Genomic DNA, 18,519 nt, shown 5'->3' on the forward strand with positions numbered 1-18,519 from the left:
TGTATTGTTACAAGAACAAAAAAAAATTCTGTTTTTGCAAAAGCAAAGAGATGATTCTCCTGCAAGCCTGCCTGCCATTACTTTATTATATTTCAGTCCCTTTTTCCCCCCCAGCTTGCTCAAATAAGTAAAGTACAGGTTGTCTTTCTCAGAAAATGCAAAGTAGAGAAAGGGGCAAAAAAGAGCGTTTGCTAGGTCATTAGGGCCCCCATGTACCAATAGCTATGCTATCAGCATGAAACTAAAATAAGAGATGGTTTTTTGGCAGAAAATGTATCCAAATCAGAACTTACTGTAATCTGTTGTGGCCATGACAGTGTAGGACAGGACAGGGCTGCCTTGGCTTTTCTATCAGCCACAAAGGCAGATTTCCCAAGACAGAATTCCATGGAAGTATCATCCATGCCATGAACATTGCACTAGCTGCTTTATATTCACTCATCATGGACTAAGAGCTGAGCTTTGAATTCTACTGCTCTGATGCACAAACTGGAAGTGAGAAATAGGGTGAGCTAACCAAACCAAAAGAAGATCCTCTTGGAAGTCACATTCAATCCTTCAAGCTCTCTAAAATAAATTATGTTGACTATAGGTAAGGACTGCCTTAGAGATTGTGGGAATGTGTGTTAATGTTGTCCAAATACATATCAGTGCCATTCCAAATTCTTGCCTTTGACTTCCTACTTGGCAAAGTCCCTAGGGGAAAAGAGGCACTTCTCTGCACTCTCAGTAGAATAATAGAAAGGACAGAATTTAGCATTTGAAGCTTATAAGACAGTTTTAGAGACTAAGCCACATGTTACAGTTGCTGCTCACTGCAGAGGCAATAGAGCAATAGCTGCTGTAATTAACTGAAAAACCGTTTTAGGAAAAATACTGCATCCATTTAAAAAAGGATCAAGGGCAAAGGAAATCCTATAAGAAATGTGCTAAATACTTCAGAGCAGCATTGTACTCAGGACTTTCATTAGCAGTAAACACCCTGTGGAATTTTCCTCCCTTCTAAGAGTGTAGAACCCATAAGCCTTGGCTTGCTCCACAAGTTTGTGGCAAACAGATTGCACCTGTAAGAAAGACATTGTTACATTAACTGCCCTACTTTTAAGATTTTGGTCACTCTTAGTTTTCCTTCCTTTCACTCAGACACAAGCACACAGTCTGCACACACTCCTCTCTCCTTCACACTCTCTCTCCCCCTCTCACCTCTTTCCTGGCCCGCTGGACTTGTTTCTCCAGTTCCTCAGGTATCATCTTACCTCTAAGGGACACAGATTTAAAACTTTTTCAGTTACATTCAAACAGGTTAGTTACGTACAGCACTACTGCATTTTACAAAGGCTCAGAGATCAGTCATGGCTTTTGCTTTCTTACCTTTCATCTGTTTTGATGAAGTACACATTCTCTGTACCAATTCCCAGGAAGGAGGCTGCCTTCTTCATGGAGTAATGGCACTGTAAAAGAGAGAGGCACAAAAAAAAGTACACACACAATTAAACAAGAGAAACAAATTCCTTAACATAGGGAACAGTGGCAAGTACAAAAGCACCTAACAGCCATGACAACAGTATACTGTAACACAAAAAGCAAAATTATAAGGTACATATTACAAAGCCCATAATGTACTTAATACACACAGAAAACTGGAGAAAATAAGAGAAAAAAGTTGTGCACCATGTTTGAAATGCAGGGTTAAGAAAAAAATGGGAAGCTCTACTTCATACAATTTTTCTTAGAGCTCATTCTGCATTAGAATGAAAAGTAGAAACTTTGAAGTGTCATCAGAGAAGAATTATTAATTGTTTCAAAATGTTTTAATAGAACTAAGTCAAAAATATCAATGAGTGTAAGAGCTAGGAAATGCTTGAGGAGAAGGGTCTAAAGTCTGTTTAACTCAAGAGCCTGGAAACAATTAATTAGGTCTGAAAGTCCAAAAGCACCACTCCTTGGAAACTGAACCCTTAGTTAGGATGTGTATTTGAAGCTTCTACTACTTTATGTCTGTAACAATTCTGTATGCTTTCTCTAATCCCCAGCTGATGGCCACTGCCAGAGACAGGATACTCTGCTAAACTGACCTGTGCCCTCAAAACAGCAACCCATGGTCACAGGATCAAGGAGCTCAACCCACTAAAGCTTCTGATGTGGTAAAATGGGGATTTGCAAGGCTTTCAACATCCTATTCTGCAAAAGGATCTGGAAATCATGATGGTGTGTAGTTCATATGATTGTGAACCTTAGAAACTACTGTGAAAGCAAGCAGACCTTAGACAGGACTCAGCACATCTTCATAATTTACTGTGGATTTTGTGTAAGGTTCCAGTGTGGACCAGTCTGCATTTTTCAGAAAATTAAGTTACTATTTTAGCAAAGAATTTTAGCTAAGTCTCATCACAGAGACATATCTGGATGAGTACAAAGACACATGCAGCCCACTTCTCACTCTGCACTGAATAAAGGGCATCGGACTATGAAGCCTGTGGAGTGCAAAAGAGGATTTTAGAAATGGGTGTTTATTTAATCAGAATGTGGTAAAATGACTAAGGTGAAAATTCTATTCAAGCCTACAGACCACTATATACTTTTTACAAACTTTTTTCTTTTCAACAAATAGTAATGGTTTATCTAACCATATTTCCAACGTTCACCTTTATAAGGACCTGCTCTGCTATGGATACTCTTATTCCAGCACAAGAGCACTTTGGCTTATTCCAGAACAAGAGCACACTGATCTCTGCTTAATTTGTCTTCAAGATTAGCCTGGGAATTCAAGATACAGTAACCTTCTTAACCCAAAGGTATTTAGACATCAAAACTACCCACTTATAGCAGTGGAGTCACCTTTGAGGGTTCACCACATCCCGTAGGACTAGAGAGTTCTCAGAACCAAGACCATCCAACCCTTGGATTATCACTGCCCTCCTCACAAAAATAAAATTGTCTCTTTTACACATTATTACTGAAGGGTTAAAATGAAGCATACTCCAGCAAACACAAAGATGTCTGAAATTGCTGCTTTTCATACAGGAGGTGAAGCCAGGTGGTTAATTAATTCCATTTTCTTCCTGAGAGTTCACACAAATGCAGTTACTGCAGAACATAATTAAGAAAAATGTACAACATTTTAATGTGTGGGCATGAATATATTAAGGATATTAAAGCCTGTCACGCTTATTTTGATGAGATGGATGATCTCAGAGGGCTCTTTTTCTTTATGACAAAGAGGTTTCCCCCACCATCACCCACTTTTTAAACAAAGGCATAGAATGACATGATGCTACTCAGTAGTTTTAAGAAAGCTTAATTTGTAACATGACACATCCACAAGGCCTTTAGGGCTCAGTCATTTAGACTGTTGCAAGAATAATAACATACATGGGTGGATAATTAGTCTTACATTACTTCAATAAAGGTAATAATGATTGTAAGTGGCTGTGTGTTGTTCAGCAGAAGTTTGGAGATGTTTTTGACTGACGAGTGAATCACTTCAAATACAAGTTGCCAGAAATCACTGATTTCTAGCCATTACTTTCAAATGAAAGGTATGAATCACCAAGAATAAACAGATCCTTCCAAACTGAATAAGACCTGCAAATTCAGAATACTAGTAAGCAGACAATCGGCAAAATATATATTTTATCATAAACAATGGTATGAGATACTGGAAGAAAGATAAAAGAGGCTTGAGTACCTGAGAGATTATACCAAAAAGCTGAGGAAAAGAGAAGGAAGAACAGAGGGAATACAAAAACAAATAGGCTGCAAGAGAAATTATTTTTCCTTCAGAAGAACCTTTGTACTTCTTGGAAAATTCTGTCTTTCACTAGGACAGAAAAAGAACAAGACCCATAATACTACATAGACTTAGGATATGCTTTCTTTGGTGAAAAAAGAGGTCTTTCAGTTATATTGATTGAAAACATGTAAGAATTTCTTCCCCCTTCTTAGAAGCCATTATGCTAAACTGCATTGCATCATTTTAAGAAAAAATATACCAAAGAGCATTTAGTAGCTACAGTCACAAGAGCACCAACTAATTCACTTTTCATAGTTCCCTTTCCAAAAAAAGGAGAAAGAAATATCCAGATTAAAAGTATTGTTTTAAATACTGTGAGTTCAGGTTACTCTTGGCATGTCTTTCACAGTTTGTTTGGACAAATTATTGAATCTGTAGCCATTTTCTAGTAAGAAATTACCATCTCAGAGCACAAGATCAAATCAGAACATTGGTGCATTTAAGATGTGCTGCTGTACTATTTTACCTATATCTAGACATAGTTTTCATCTCCTAATGATGTTTGCAAAGACAAGGTACTTTCTAGCTTTGCTCATTAAAACAGAAGACAAATTTGTATTTTCTTGATTTTAAAAAGTTTCCTAGAAACATGATTGCATAAAGCAATTACCTTATTATGAGATTGTTTTATTACCTTATTACCCCTTTTTGTCTGTTATAATTTCAACAGGGGACAACATGATAAGTTAATGTTGTGTTCTCTCGCTTTATTACTTTCATGATCAAGTTGCACTGGGGAAGAATTTAGTTTCATTTAATCTAAAAAAACTGCTCACATCAGCATGTACATTTCAACTGTTTACACATCCTCTCTACCCCTACTTGCCTCAAATTTATCAGATTTCTACCTTTCAGATCAATGTAGCACATACTTGTGCCAGAATAAAGTTTAGATGGGACTCAGATAGCAAAAGGGAATAAAAAGGTGGGCTGATATCTATAACTAGAACAGCATTTATCTCCTACAGACCCACAAATCATGCCTCCAGAAAGTGGGATATAACAATTACTCTTCTGCTGCTCCTGTCTCAAGGGGAATCACACTGCTATGGGCCAGCAAAAAGTATTACAGAGTAGCAGCATAAACAGTGTTCACTGCATATCACCACAGCTTTGAATATCTAAGCATTTGCTTAAAGGAACAAGGAGCCTTTTTATTCCTGAAGGCCAAGCAGAATATGTGAGGACCTTGGGTGGGCCATGCATTAAATTTACATCTTTATATTATCCAAGAACATACAAAAATACATAGCCCCAGATCACATAAGTCATTGAAAGTCTGTGCATTCCCCTGCTTTGCAACAGGGCAACTCTTTCAACTTGACAAGTGCCAAACTGAAACTAAGAGACTAAGCAAATCAAAGCAAAAATCATTTTATTTCAGCCAAGGCCTTAAATGGCACAAGGGCCTTGAATGAACAGTCATGTCTTTTGACTCCTTATCAATACTCTGTTCATTACAGCCTCATGGCTTCTCCATGCCAATGCTCATGCCTGATTCTTGATGAAGATAAACTCAGGTTGTTAATTTCTCCAAGTTTTGTTTTACTCTTCCAAGTTTGTTTTGTTGGGAGGGTTGACATTTGCTTCTCCAGGAACCTCTTCAGTTAAAACAAACAAAAAATCCAACAAAAACGCAGGATGCTTGGATGAGGGGATTGAGTGTACCCTCAGGCAGCTCACAGATGACACCAAGCTGGGTGGGAAATTGATCTGTTGAAAAATAGGAAGGATTTGCAGAGGAATCTGAACAAGCTGGATTGATGGGCAATGCCAAGGGTGTGACACCCAACAAGTCAAAGTGCCCAGTCCTGCACTTGGGTTACAACAGCCCCAGGCAGCACTACAGGCATGGGAACGAATTGCTGGAAAGGGGCCCAGTGGACAAGGACCTGGGGGTGCTGGTTGACATCCAGGTGAACACAAGCCAGTGTGTGCTAAAGCAGCCAAGAAGGCCAATGGCATCCTGGCCTGTATCAGCAATGGTGTGGCCAGCAGGGCCAGGGCAGTGATTGTCCCCCTGTGCTCAGCACTGGTGAGGCTGCACCTCAAATCCTGTGCTCAGTTTTGGGCCCTTCACTACAAGAAAGACACTGAGGGACTGGAGCATGTCCAGAGGAAGGCAACAGAGCTGGTGGAGGATCTAGACAGTGAGCCCTGTGAGGAGTGGGTGAGGGAGCTGGGGGTGCTTATCCTGGGAAAAGCCTGAACAGAGGTGACCGACCTTATTGCTCTCTAAAACTGCCTAAAAGGAGAGTGTAGCCTGGGGGGAGTCAGGCTCTTATGGAGCCTGATAGGACACAGCCTCAAGTTGTACCAGGGGAGTTTCAAGCTGGTCAATAAGAATTTCATCACAGGAAAGGTTAAGCATTGGAAGTTTGCCCAGGGAGGTGCTGGAGTCACCATCCCTGGAGGTGTTCAAGAAACAACCATATGTGGCATTTAGTGCCATGGTCTTGTTGACAAGGTGGTGGTCAGCCAAAGGTTGAACCTGATAATCTTAGAGGTCTTGCCCAACCTAAATGATTCCTTGGTTCTGTGATTCAAAGGTGCAAAATGTTAAATAAGACTCAAAATAAAAACAATAATAAAAGAACTAGGATTGCATGACACCAGTGCTTCCACACTTGTCTCAAGTGTGGGCTACTGATTACATATATTCTCAACATGGCATATCAGAATAAAAATTTCCAAAAAGTCATCTAGCTTGGACTCAGTAGAGGTGGATCTAAAACAATTATAAATGAATATGCTCGTTTCCTCCCTCATAACACTGAATAAACACTAGTGATCTTAGAAAATGGTCACACTACCTATTAAAAGCATCAGTTTTACAGTAAATGATTATTGAGTACTAAAGACTACATAGTTGTTTGAAGCAAACAAAGTATTAGAGATCAAAAGCATGGCCTTACAAATAATTTAACAATTTATTTTTCCTGGTCAAGTTTATGTTTTATGGTTTTGGTCTTCCTGGTGAAGCAGAAACATAAAAATAAATTTATTCTGGCAGACAATTAAAATTTCTTTTGACATGAATTTACATGTTTGCTTATTTCAGAGTAAGAAAATATGTTGTAGTGAAACCATGCAATGAAATAAAATGTTACTTCATGATGAAAGTTTCATGGGCTTTACTTCAAAAGCATTTATGGAACTTGCTTCAAACTCATTTTATCCTACTTAACCGTTTTGAAGATGTAACATGAGGGATTAAGTATGAACTGGCATGTATTTCCATACACACACTTTTCAGAAAAAGAAAAGAAAGCAAACAAGAAAAAATATTTTTGGGGGGGGAAAAAACTAACAAACCACATTTACTTAGAATATGTGGGCTCAGTTCCAAAAGACATGTTATCTTGGAAAACTTACACAATGCTTTCATCCCTCAGGCTTCTTCAAAATAAGCCTGTCATCTAGTTACACTGCAAACTGTTTGGAGCATAAATGTCTGAGCTAAAATTATCCTAGTAAGTCCATATTTTCTAATACAACAAGGTTCTGTGCATTAGAAAATATGGACTTACTAGGATAAGTAAGTCGCATATTCCACTGCGACTTTTATATAGTAGAGTCAGAATTAATAACAATTCTACACTAATCAAATTATAAGCTCTCAAAACTGAAGGGACAGGGAAGAGAAAAAAGGCTCCAAAATCTACCTTCAGAATAAATGTATGAATGTAACTCAATTTCCCACAGGCATTTTGGATTGATATTATTCAAAAACTTTAAAAACTGGCCAGGTATTTTCAATTATTTAAAGAAAAAAATGTCTAAAGGTCCAGAATTTTTTTTCTGAGAGGCATATGGTGGGTTTGACTCTGTACCACATCCAATCTGTATATTCAGACATGGGGCAAAATGGGAGCTGAAGAGAGCCATCTCACAGGCCCACAAGTACTGAGTTTAGTACAAATTAAACATGCAGAAAAGAACCTTTGACATCCAAAACCCACCTACAGTTCCTGCTAGACTTTGTGCTGTGGGAAATCAAATGCTGCAGACCTCCACATTACAGCACATGCATTCTGCTTCAGGTTTGCCCCATGTACAACCTGTTCTTGTATCAGCAGTTTTCAAAGCAGCAACATCTGTGTTTGTTTTCTGAAAGCAAGAAAGCTTCTGCAGGGAAATTTACCATCAGACTTCTCCACTTGGCTCCAATATTCCACATCATACGCTGATGTCAGAATTTTTCTCCCAGTGCCCCATCAGATATGCAAATGATATCATTTTGCAGCTACTGAAAAAATAAAGTTCAAAAAGCTTTTCTTTGTTTTCATTTTACCTCTTCTGAAGCGAACAGAACTAGTCTTGGCAGACCTGAGAGCCCTTTCTCCTTTATCTCAGGGCAAAATCTGTACCTTGCTAAGTTCATAGCATACATATTAGAAATAGAGCCACCTGCAAAAAGAGACATACAAATATTGTATTAGCCACAGTATGAGTACCTTTCCTGCATCTGAGAGCTTGACCTATTAAGGGAAAAATAAACCCCACAGGCATCCTAGTGATGCATCCATCAAAGTTTATTTCCTTCCCTGAAGGCTACATCCATAAAATGAACCCAGGGCTCTGCAGTAGGCATGGAAGCAGAGCCTGTTTGGATGCTCTTTGGGGATATTTTCCTCTTTGTGGAGTAAGAGCTGTGCCCAAGCAGTCCTTCCCAACAGAGAAAACCCTGGCACAGCACCTTCCCCTCTACACTGCAGCAGAACAAGCTCAGCTGCCTGCACCAAGCTCAGAGCCTTGGAGATCTCTTGGGCAACCAGGCCTCAGAGGACCAAGGGAGAAAAAAGATCTTTGGAAAAAAAAAAACCAACTCAAAAATAAACACAGTGAGTGGGAACTGAAAGATCTGCAAGGTAAGATCTGGACAAGTTTTATTCACTCGGGACAGGTTTTATTCACCTAGAAGAACAAAACCAAAGCAGTAAGAAAAACCCTTACATAAAACTAGAACCAAAACAAGGGCAATTAATTTATCTTCTCTCAGTAGATCACTAAGTATTAAGCCAGAAATTCTTCTGTAAAAGCAAGGCTTCTACCAAAAATACACATCCAATTTGATGTGAAAAAGAAATCCGTACCAGTAATATATTAAAAAATAGGGATTTTTATCTTGTTTATTTTTCTACTACTCATGTGTAGGCTAGAATTACTGACTTTCTTTCGGTTTGGGAGAGGGAGTTTAAACTCACGTACTCATTTAATTTCTCTTCTCACCCCAAAATATATCTAAAACCTTCACAACTATCCCAATTATTTGTTACCTGAATAATCTGTGAAATATCACCATTATGCTTCATTATTTCAGTGTCGTGGGCTTACAGAACATTTGAAACATATGGTTTATCAAGCAGCTTAAGAAGTATCTGTTTGGCCTGCCTTATCATAATATTTAATAAAATTATAAAAATTCAAAGGAGTTAAAAACGTGTAAATTCTTGCTCCCACAGTTCATAAGCAGGATACAAAGATCTATGCCCTCAGGCACCATGGATTGGCATCTAGCACATAAATCAGGACCCTGTCTGTCAGCTCAGTTGACTTCTTCCCATGAGGCTGTTGGTATTGTTAATAAGGTCAGGAAGGGCATCAACTACAAACAATTAATTTCAAGTAATTCCATATAATTATGTTTAATATAGAAGTGTTTTCATTCTTTCACTGGTCAAAATTGACAAATTATTACCAGAAACACATAAGATAAGCCTAGAAATAAAAATAAAATAGTTTTGTCTATCACTACACTTTTGCATGCATTTTCAAATGTGCAATTTGTATGACTCAAATGTTTATAGAATTAATGGTATTAGGCAGTTTATAGGCAGCTTGAGGTCTGAACTGTTCCTACCTGGATTAAATATACCATCCCCTTCTTCCCAGCCTATGAATTCAATCATTTTCTTGATGACTGCTTCTTCCACCAACAGAAACACAGGGGATACTTCATATGTGTATCTAAAGAGAAATAACAGCATGATAACAGGTATTAAAACTACATAACTCATGGCACAGAGCATTGCTAAGACTAGATAAAGGCTTCTTGCACCTTTCTCTAATCTATCAGCAGCTGATCACCACCAGCAGTAGGACTCTAAACTAAAAACATTATGGACCTGATACAATAGAGCAATTCCTTCGTTTCTGGCAGCATCTCATTGACACTTCCACTCTAAAAGTAATACACCAGAGTTTTCTATTAATATAGGTCACATGCTTAAATTTCAGCTTTACATTTGCAAGTTAACAGTAGATAGGTAACCATTTGCAGTCAACTGTGTGCAGAATGCCTCAAAGGAATGAACAACTAAGTTAAGTCTGATTAATTTATTTTTATGTACTATGTGAGGTAAAACTCTAGGTTTATTAACTTTGAAAAAAACTCTCTCCTCATAAACCCCAACTTCAGCCAATCTAAATCAGAGGGTTTCCTCTCCCAAAGTCTTGCACAATTCCTGCCTCTTCTGTAACACTGAAAACAGAAATCAGAAGCAAGGAAGCAAAAAAGCTGTTATTTCAAAAAGCATACTAATTCATCATCAAGAGGACAAAGAACCACACTTACACACTGGGGTTCAGTGCTTCTGTAATGAAACGAGCCACTAAAGAGTAATAATCTATTCCTGCATACAGCTGATTGAAAAATCTCGGGTGATCTGCAAAAACAGATGAAAAGCAAGTGACAGGATATACCAGAAAAGGGAATACATCACACTCCCCCTCAGCTGAATGCTGGCCATTGCAAACCACAACTGACTCCATTCTCCCAGTATTCTCTGGATTTGCTGTCCTTTCCTATAGTTAGACATTCCTTTGAAAGTAAATTTAATAAGCACTTTCAAGCTTCAAAACATGTCTTGAGAAATGCAAGTGGTGCACAGAATAATTGTGAGTTGTTCACAAGTTTTATAAAGCAAAAATAAAAGGGATTGACAATTGAGTATACATAGTGCCTTTAAACAGTGGTTTTGAGAGGCCACAGTCGATGCTCAGCCAAATTTTGCTAAGCCATAGAATACAGGACCCCAAGCAGCTGTGCCTTTTCTCCCACCAGAGTTTCAACACAGAAAGAGAGAGAGGCAGTCTAACAGCTTGGAACATTTTGCTGCACACTTAAAATGAATGAGAAGAGAATTTATTTACCCTCCTTTAAACACTGAGATATAAGTAATTTTGACAAAATTCTATGCTATTGCTGACTGTAAAAACAACTCTGTTCAACAGTGGGGTCACTACCTAAATTTTAATCCACAGCACACAGCATTTTTACATGCAAAACTAGGTAAACAGTATGGCTCCATTTATATTATAGCTAGGGCTTCAATAAATGTCTATACTCAAATTAAAGACTATTTGCACAGCATATTTTTATATACCACATCCTTTCTAAGGTGACATATTATAATCTAAAGGCAATTTGCAAAAGTAATATAAACAGAATGTCTTCCACTACTTCAGTAATTATATCTGCATATTATTAGTACACTACCCCTGCAGATCAGTATCACAACTCTGATGTGGTTTTCAAACCATAAGCTCCCTCTCAAAATTATTTTACAGTTTTACTCTGCAGCAACAGAGATTGTAGCAGGGAATGCAGCCCAGAAATGCACAACAAACTATATCAAATGTCTTTCTTACTTAACAAAATACAGCCTAAGCCGTACAACATCTGAAATCCTGAGCTACAGATTCACAGTGCCATTTCCTGAACAGATGTTGTTCATCCCTTTTCACCAAGATTGAATTACCCTGCACACGCTGCAGAAAGGTTAGCTATAGAGAACTAATCCTGCAGAGCTGTGGTGTACTGTCTCTGAAACACTGCAGGCTCTGCTCTCATGGTGTCTGGAAAAGGAATTACTGCCTATCAGCAAATTAACAACCTGCAAGACTATTGCTCAAATAGAACAATAATAAATGAAGGGTCATCATCACTAAGAACATATGAGGGCAATCACTCGGCAGGAAATCACACCAAAAGGTCCTTCTCCTGCCTGTTTTGCTAGATTGTTATATCATTTGTCTAGGTGACTTTCCCAAGACTTCAAAATGACAGAATCTACTACTAATGCAAAGGACATAATTACTTTTGATTAGTTTGCCATTATGACATACATTAGTCAAGCCTATGGTGACCAGAATTCAGTAAAGGAACTGTTTGCACACTTGTATAGGCAGAAGGGAAACACTCACATTCCCAGTTCCCTAAAAGGTGACAGAGGTTTGTAAAGATTATCCCTTCTAAGTTAGCATGCAGAGCAACAGTGCTTAAACCCCATTCCTACTGGTTTTGACGCTGTATTTTATAACATCACGGCAGAGCTGCAGGATCTTCTGATGACATTCTCCAGTGTCCCTCATCTCCAGGTCAAGAATCTGCTTAAGCTTCTCGGGGGCTTGCCACTCACAGACCTAGTGATGGGGAGCAGGGCAGACACCATCAGTGAACAGCTTAGCCAGGAGCAAGAGGTTATAGAGTACAAAGTAATCACCGCATTCAGCCCTGCTTTCACAAAACTTTCCATGGCAGGGCAGCGTGCCACCAGAAAATAGATCCAGTAAGCTGGTCTCACGGGATGTTGGTTTTATCATGTCTCAGGCAACACTCAAGCATAAACACTAGAGTGGGAAATGCTGAAAGGCAGAAAAGAAAGAAGCCTGCAGCTCAAATTCTGCTGCTAGCTAAGGATTTGTAATCACAGCATTTCAGATGCTGCTCTGCCAAGGGGTGGGAGCAAGCAGTGCATGCCCAAAGGCAAGCACAGTTTATTTGCAGGACCTCTTCCCATACAGCCTCTTAAGCAGGTTCTGCGGAACCCACAGCAATCTTATAACACTGTCCTTTCACGGTAGTACCACACCCACTTTTCTCCTTCTCCAACCCTGTGCCTCTGAGGAGAAAACAAATAACTCAATCCCACTCCAAACATGAAAAACACTACAGCCATTTGTGATCTCAAAGAAAATGACCTTTGCATTCTGAGATTAAAAAAAAAAATCATTTTCTGGCAGATATGTATGCTAATTTATGTTATTGGAAGGTTTTATAATATATTCCTTATTAATTTGTAAGGCTATATTTTATTTTGGAGCCAAGCACAGACTAGAAACGATTTTGAGGCTACTTAGAGTGCAATAAAATAGAGCTTATAAAAAAAAGATTTATTGTTCATTACCTTCACTACAAAGTCTCAACAACACTCTATGGCTTTACCTTTTCTGTTACATCATCCGCTTTCTGGACAACTTCTTCCATTATAATCTTACACGCCTCTTCCACAAACTTCTCTCCTGCTTTTGAGTCCATTATTGGACCATTTAGGATGACCCCATCCACCAAAACAGCATTCTTCTTCTGGAGCATCTCCTGCTTGCAAACACCAACTGTAAGAGAAATAACTCATAATTAAAGCAAGGATAAATAAATAATAAACGAAAAAAAAATATTCTTTCCCTGCTGGAGATTTAGTCAACTTAAGAAAAGCCTCACATGGACTTTTTATCCATACAAAAATCCCAGATTTTGGTGGAAGAATCTTTACAGACAAAAAAACCCAAACAGATTACTTCAAACATAGACTGTTATTCTGCAGGCAATAACAGTCTACTTGTATTGTACCTACTGCTTTCTCTAACATACAAAAGCATGCAAGGGACTTTCCAAACACAGAGGAAAATACAGTTCTGGCTTAGAACATGTTACAGCTGTACAAATAGAAATACAGAGAAAGATAACGGGCATTTTTCTTAATTGAAAATGTTTCCCTCCACAAGCCATCCCTCTGCCCCCAATTTTTCATGAAATAACTTTCAACTTTGTGTCCTGTATCTTTATGCTGCTCCTTCCCATCAGCCAGTACCCTTGCTCAGAGTCTTCTGCATTCTTTGCAGAGTGCTTCACTGACCCACACTCCCTGGAAAAAAACCCTTTCAATGCCACATACCTGTACTTCTTTCTGCCCCTATCCCATTAAGTGCCCTCACTCAATAATTACAATAATCTGCTGGGCAGATGATCTTGTTTATTTTGTTTATTCCTTTCTCCAGTGATGATCTCTTTCCCCTCCCTCACCTTTACCCAGGAGACATACTCTCCTCCATTAACACATTTTTACTTCCACCTTTGCATTACCCCGGAGAGCTCATCCAAGGTGCTTGTGAGACACTGGCCAACAGTGGCAACTACGTATCTCTTTCATGTATTGATTTCGTATGGCAAGATCAGGACTCTGTTTTTCACCAGAATGAGGATGAAGATGAAATTGAGACATTTGGAGATATGGAGGGAATAGATATTTGAAACAGTATCGCGCTGAAAGGAGAAGCGGTAACTACTGTAACCAAATTATCTGTGTTACAGGCAGTATCTGTTCACTGATCCTGCTTTAGAATAGCTGAGGTCTATGGAGCCGGGCAGCACTGCCACCATGGGTTGTCTTCATTTACAGCGAGGATGGGGCAAGGCTGGGGTGTATGGAGAAATGAGTGTATGTTCTGTGCCCAAAACAGCTTTATCTTATCGCTTTACTTTTTGCTCCACTTGCAAAGCAGAGAAGACAGCTGGCTCTTTCACAGGTCTAAACAACTGAATTTCCAGAGGACTGCCAGGCACTGCAGTCTGACACATTCATCATGCTTATCATAATTACAGCTCCTCATGCACAGGAGGACTTAGAAGAACAACAGTGATGCTTAGAAATGTACATCACTTCAAGGTCCATTGATTGAAAGAAACCCTGATAATCCCACGAGCTTTTATTTTCTGGTGACTCAGAGAAGCTATTCAGTTCACTTTGACTTATCAGGGGAGATATGACAAACAAGACAAAATTCTAACATGAGATGGGACCTCACACTTCTCATAATGCTGCCAACAAACACACCCCCTCCCCTCGCCTTTCTGAAATTACTTCTATTTTTAATCCAAATGGGCAGCATACTAAATTTTTCTGAACAGAGTAGCCTTCAGCCCATTATTATAGGAAAGGCATAAATGTTCCTACTGGACAGATGGAGAGCAAGCAGGCAAACAGTATTAAATCTTCAACAGGCAAAGAGGGAAAATCACAGACATCAAAAACGTCAGTTCTCATCATGCTCTCCAGCACACCACAGCAGAGGCACTGTAAAGAAACTGCAGCTTTGAAAAAGTCTTAGATGCTTATCTCTGGAAACACAAGCTAGTAGGTCAACTTTATAAGATTTAAAACCCTGGGTATTACCAGGAAATTGAAGGTGTCAGGGCTTTGGGCAGAGAGAACAGAGACTAATTTTGTGTTGAGATTTAGTTATTTGATGCATAAATAGCTGCCATAACTACTATTCAGACTTTAACATAAATACAAAAAAGAATTTCAACCTTAACATCACCTGGAGAGTCTATGATCTCTATGTATGCCAAAGGTGTTTTGTTTCTATAAAAACAGGACAAGATCTAAAAAAGAACTCCGTGGGAGATTAATATCTATTGCAGAGCACAGATATTGATACTTCCTTTGGTTACAAGCAGAATTGATGGCAGAGCAAGAGAACTCACTAATTCTTTAACTCCTTTTTTTTGTTGATTTGGGGTATTATTGTTGTTGTTTGGTGGATTGGTTTGGGGTTTTTTTGTTCGCCATAAACTCTCTGCTAGAAGCAGAGTTGTGAAAAAGATTTCTTTTGGTAACTCGCTATTCCTGTCACTTTTGCACAGAGATAAGATACTAATATTTCCATGGCTTTACAATGATCTTTTTACAGGAATTCTGCAACAGCGGAACTTTACATTACTTTTTCTACCAGGTCTTTAGGGAACTGAGTCATAGGTCTAACATCTTCCTGTTTGAAGCAGGTGTGTTCACCTCTACACACAGTTTTACAGTCTCCCTAGGATGCTTTGTGGATCCTGAGGAAGATATGATCTGGAAAATGGGTGATGGTCTATCCCTAATCTCCATATCTGTTTCAGAACTTGAGCACAGCCTATGAAAGAAAGGCAAAGCAAAGAGGTTAGAAGGAAGAGATGGAAGATAGACTTCATTTCAACAGCATTTCACCTGTGTAAAGCTCCAGCAAAGAGTTTGTAACTCTGCCCATATTTTAATTCATCGAATAATACTCCTTGCAATTATTTACCACTTCCTCAATAACTTTTTTCGTTATCACTTATAATTTCAATCTGAATTTGTAGCGAATTATGCCCCAGAATATACCATAAAACCATTATCTGAAAATAGCAGAAACTTCACAATTTAGCACTTACTTCACAATCAGGTGTTAAATCAAGCCCCAAGCACACACATTTTTCTAAGATTTCACACATTTTTCAGGTTTCAGAAACCACTACTGGATACATACACTATTCTCATCCCTCGTGATCTTTCTGCAATTGATGACACCTAATCTTCTACTTGTACTTATCTGACTTCTTGAATCCTTATAAGATGATCAAACTCTTCCCTATCAAAAAATTATTGTGTGTCCTCTTGGTTGCAGTAAAACCCTGAAGAGGATAACTAAGTAGATGATAAACATCTGAAATTCCATTACATTTTTTCTTTTTATCACATTTTTAAAAGAGGCCAATGATCTATTTATTATGGTTTAGATAGATGAACTTCCAGAAATATTCCAGTTCACTTTCTATGTCACAATTAAATAGATGCCTTTCACACATTCTCAGAGCTCAGCATCCAAGCTAAGAAACACATACTATGCTGATGATACATATTGGATCTTATAAAAAAAATATTTCATCAAATGCTCACATTATTTTCCAAAACTTTTGGACCTTTTATATATCTGTGTCAGACGCATCAGATTGCACTAAAGGAATATGACTTTCTTCGAAGTGGGAGAGCTCACTTCATAGAAAGAGCATATTGTCACATACACCTCTTTTGTTTTCAAATAAAAATAGGGAAACCATCTAGAGATGTGACTGTAATAAATATGTTCTTTCCTATTTGAGAATACAGAAACATACTCTGAAGCAGACTCAGAAAACAGACTTCCAGAAAATACATCAAATACAATTTCAGCCAAATGCCTCCAGGCTTGAAACAGAACTAAAAATTTAGCAAATTGAAGTGCTTTAACAGAGAGATTAAGAATTACTGACTGTTAAAGATATTTTTCTGCAAAAGAGAAGACTCAATTCTGCTCCAGTTGAAGGCAATTGGGCATTTAGCCACTGGCTTCAGCAGCAGCAAAATGAAGCACATAATTCTCATATTTCATCGTGAAAGAAATATTCTATTACAGAAGCCTAAGTATTTCCAACCAGCATTTCATTTTTATGATCAATATTATTTTCCCAGCAGCAAACATAAATTAATTGGAGTTGGAATAATATACAGGAAAAAATAAACATTTTTTCAGATGTTCCTATATCTTTATGTAAGTACTACATATATTTTAAAAGCTTCATCTGTTTCTATATTTGACTGCTCAATCCTTGCACTATAAAAAGAAACTGAAACACTGTACTTGGCCCATTCTAACAATATTTGGGAGAGTAGCATGAAATTATCAAAAAGATTTACTGCTCACAAGGTGAATGAGGAAACAGAAGGGAGCTCTTGTGAAAGAGTAGCTTATGTTTGAATGCCAGAGCCAAATCCTGTTCAGTTTATACTGTATTAGCCCCACTGACTATTTGGGGGAATGCAAAAATCTGGCTTTGACCAAAGGCCTATTTCTACTTTGCAACAAATGCAGTAGTAATTGCCAGTATTAATCAGAAAAAAAAAATTAAATTTCTCATTCTGTATGATCTAGTCATGGGTCTTCTTTCAGTGTGTCCAGCAAAAGAAAATAAGTGCTTTCAGTATCAAGACTCCACCATGTTTAATGAATTATGGTGGTGCCAGATCATGTATCAAAGCATTAAAACATACTTGTCCCACACTATGCAGCTATTTGAGTCCCTTGGTATAAACAATCTTTAAAGCTACTTCTGTTTCTTTAATCACCGCTTTCTGTACATATGAATAAAGTAAAACCACTCTAGTCTTAGGGCAAAAATATATTGTTTCTTCATAAACTGATTTCCCAGGCCTCTCACCAAGTAAAGGAGATGCAGCTTTCTTAAAATCCAGTATATAAAATTACTTGTTGCCCTGGAAAAGCTACCCATATGAAAAAAAGGAGTGGGCATGTGTATGGTAGGGCTTATGCAACTCCCCCTATATTACATATTCTTGTTTTGCAGATTTATGGACCAGGCCTGCGGATAGAGAACAAGTTGGGTACTTCCCCTCAGGAGGTCAGCAGCAGCCACCCCCACACAGGAATCCTCTGACTGTGAAAAGGCAAATGTGACCTTTATAGAGAAGGACCCAAGGAAAACAAAGTGCTTGTGTCTTGGCTCCAAAACCCCTGAATAGGCTCATTGAGCTCACTGCTAGCACTGAACAGCAACAGCACTACAAATGGATCCTATTCTCCATCCCACACCTGAATTTCCCTTTCCTAAAGAAAGGATTGGGAGAATGAAATGAGGAGAGGAGACACAGAGATGAATATCCAACAGGGAGTGTAAGGACCATGCTAGGACAGAGGTCCTGCTTTCAGAGGTATTTCCTGAGCTCTGAGGAGGGACTCTTTCGAGCTGAATGCTCACAACATGTCATGTTGTGCTGCCCTAGGCAGAATTTGTTAAAAAAAAAAGGGGGGCAAGTAAAAGTTAAAATATAGGATTCAGACATTTTTATGCAGCCAGTCCTTGG

General features: G+C 38.5%; 1 protein-coding gene across 2 annotated transcripts in view; it reads right to left on the reverse strand.

Moving 5' to 3' along the window:
- GADL1 (glutamate decarboxylase like 1) overlaps window positions 1–18,519 on the reverse strand; it is a 117,236-nt gene that overhangs the window by 55,783 nt on the left and 42,934 nt on the right. For both annotated transcript variants that reach the window (XM_054273411.1, XM_054273410.1), the window contains 7 exons: window positions 13,023–13,192; window positions 12,094–12,220; window positions 10,371–10,461; window positions 9,657–9,763; window positions 8,088–8,203; window positions 1,372–1,451; window positions 1,204–1,258 (listed from right to left, as the gene is read on the reverse strand). In XM_054273411.1, coding sequence (XP_054129386.1) covers window positions 1,204–1,258; window positions 1,372–1,451; window positions 8,088–8,203; window positions 9,657–9,763; window positions 10,371–10,461; window positions 12,094–12,220; window positions 13,023–13,172 — 726 coding nt within the window. In that variant the 5' untranslated portion in view covers window positions 13,173–13,192. The remainder of the gene's footprint in view (window positions 1–1,203; window positions 1,259–1,371; window positions 1,452–8,087; window positions 8,204–9,656; window positions 9,764–10,370; window positions 10,462–12,093; window positions 12,221–13,022; window positions 13,193–18,519) is intronic.

Source organism: Melozone crissalis, unplaced genomic scaffold, assembly GCF_028551555.1.
Source record: "Melozone crissalis strain CALT ecotype California unplaced genomic scaffold, PUWL_Pcris_2 ptg000016l_1, whole genome shotgun sequence".
NCBI lineage: Eukaryota > Metazoa > Chordata > Aves > Passeriformes > Passerellidae > Melozone > Melozone crissalis.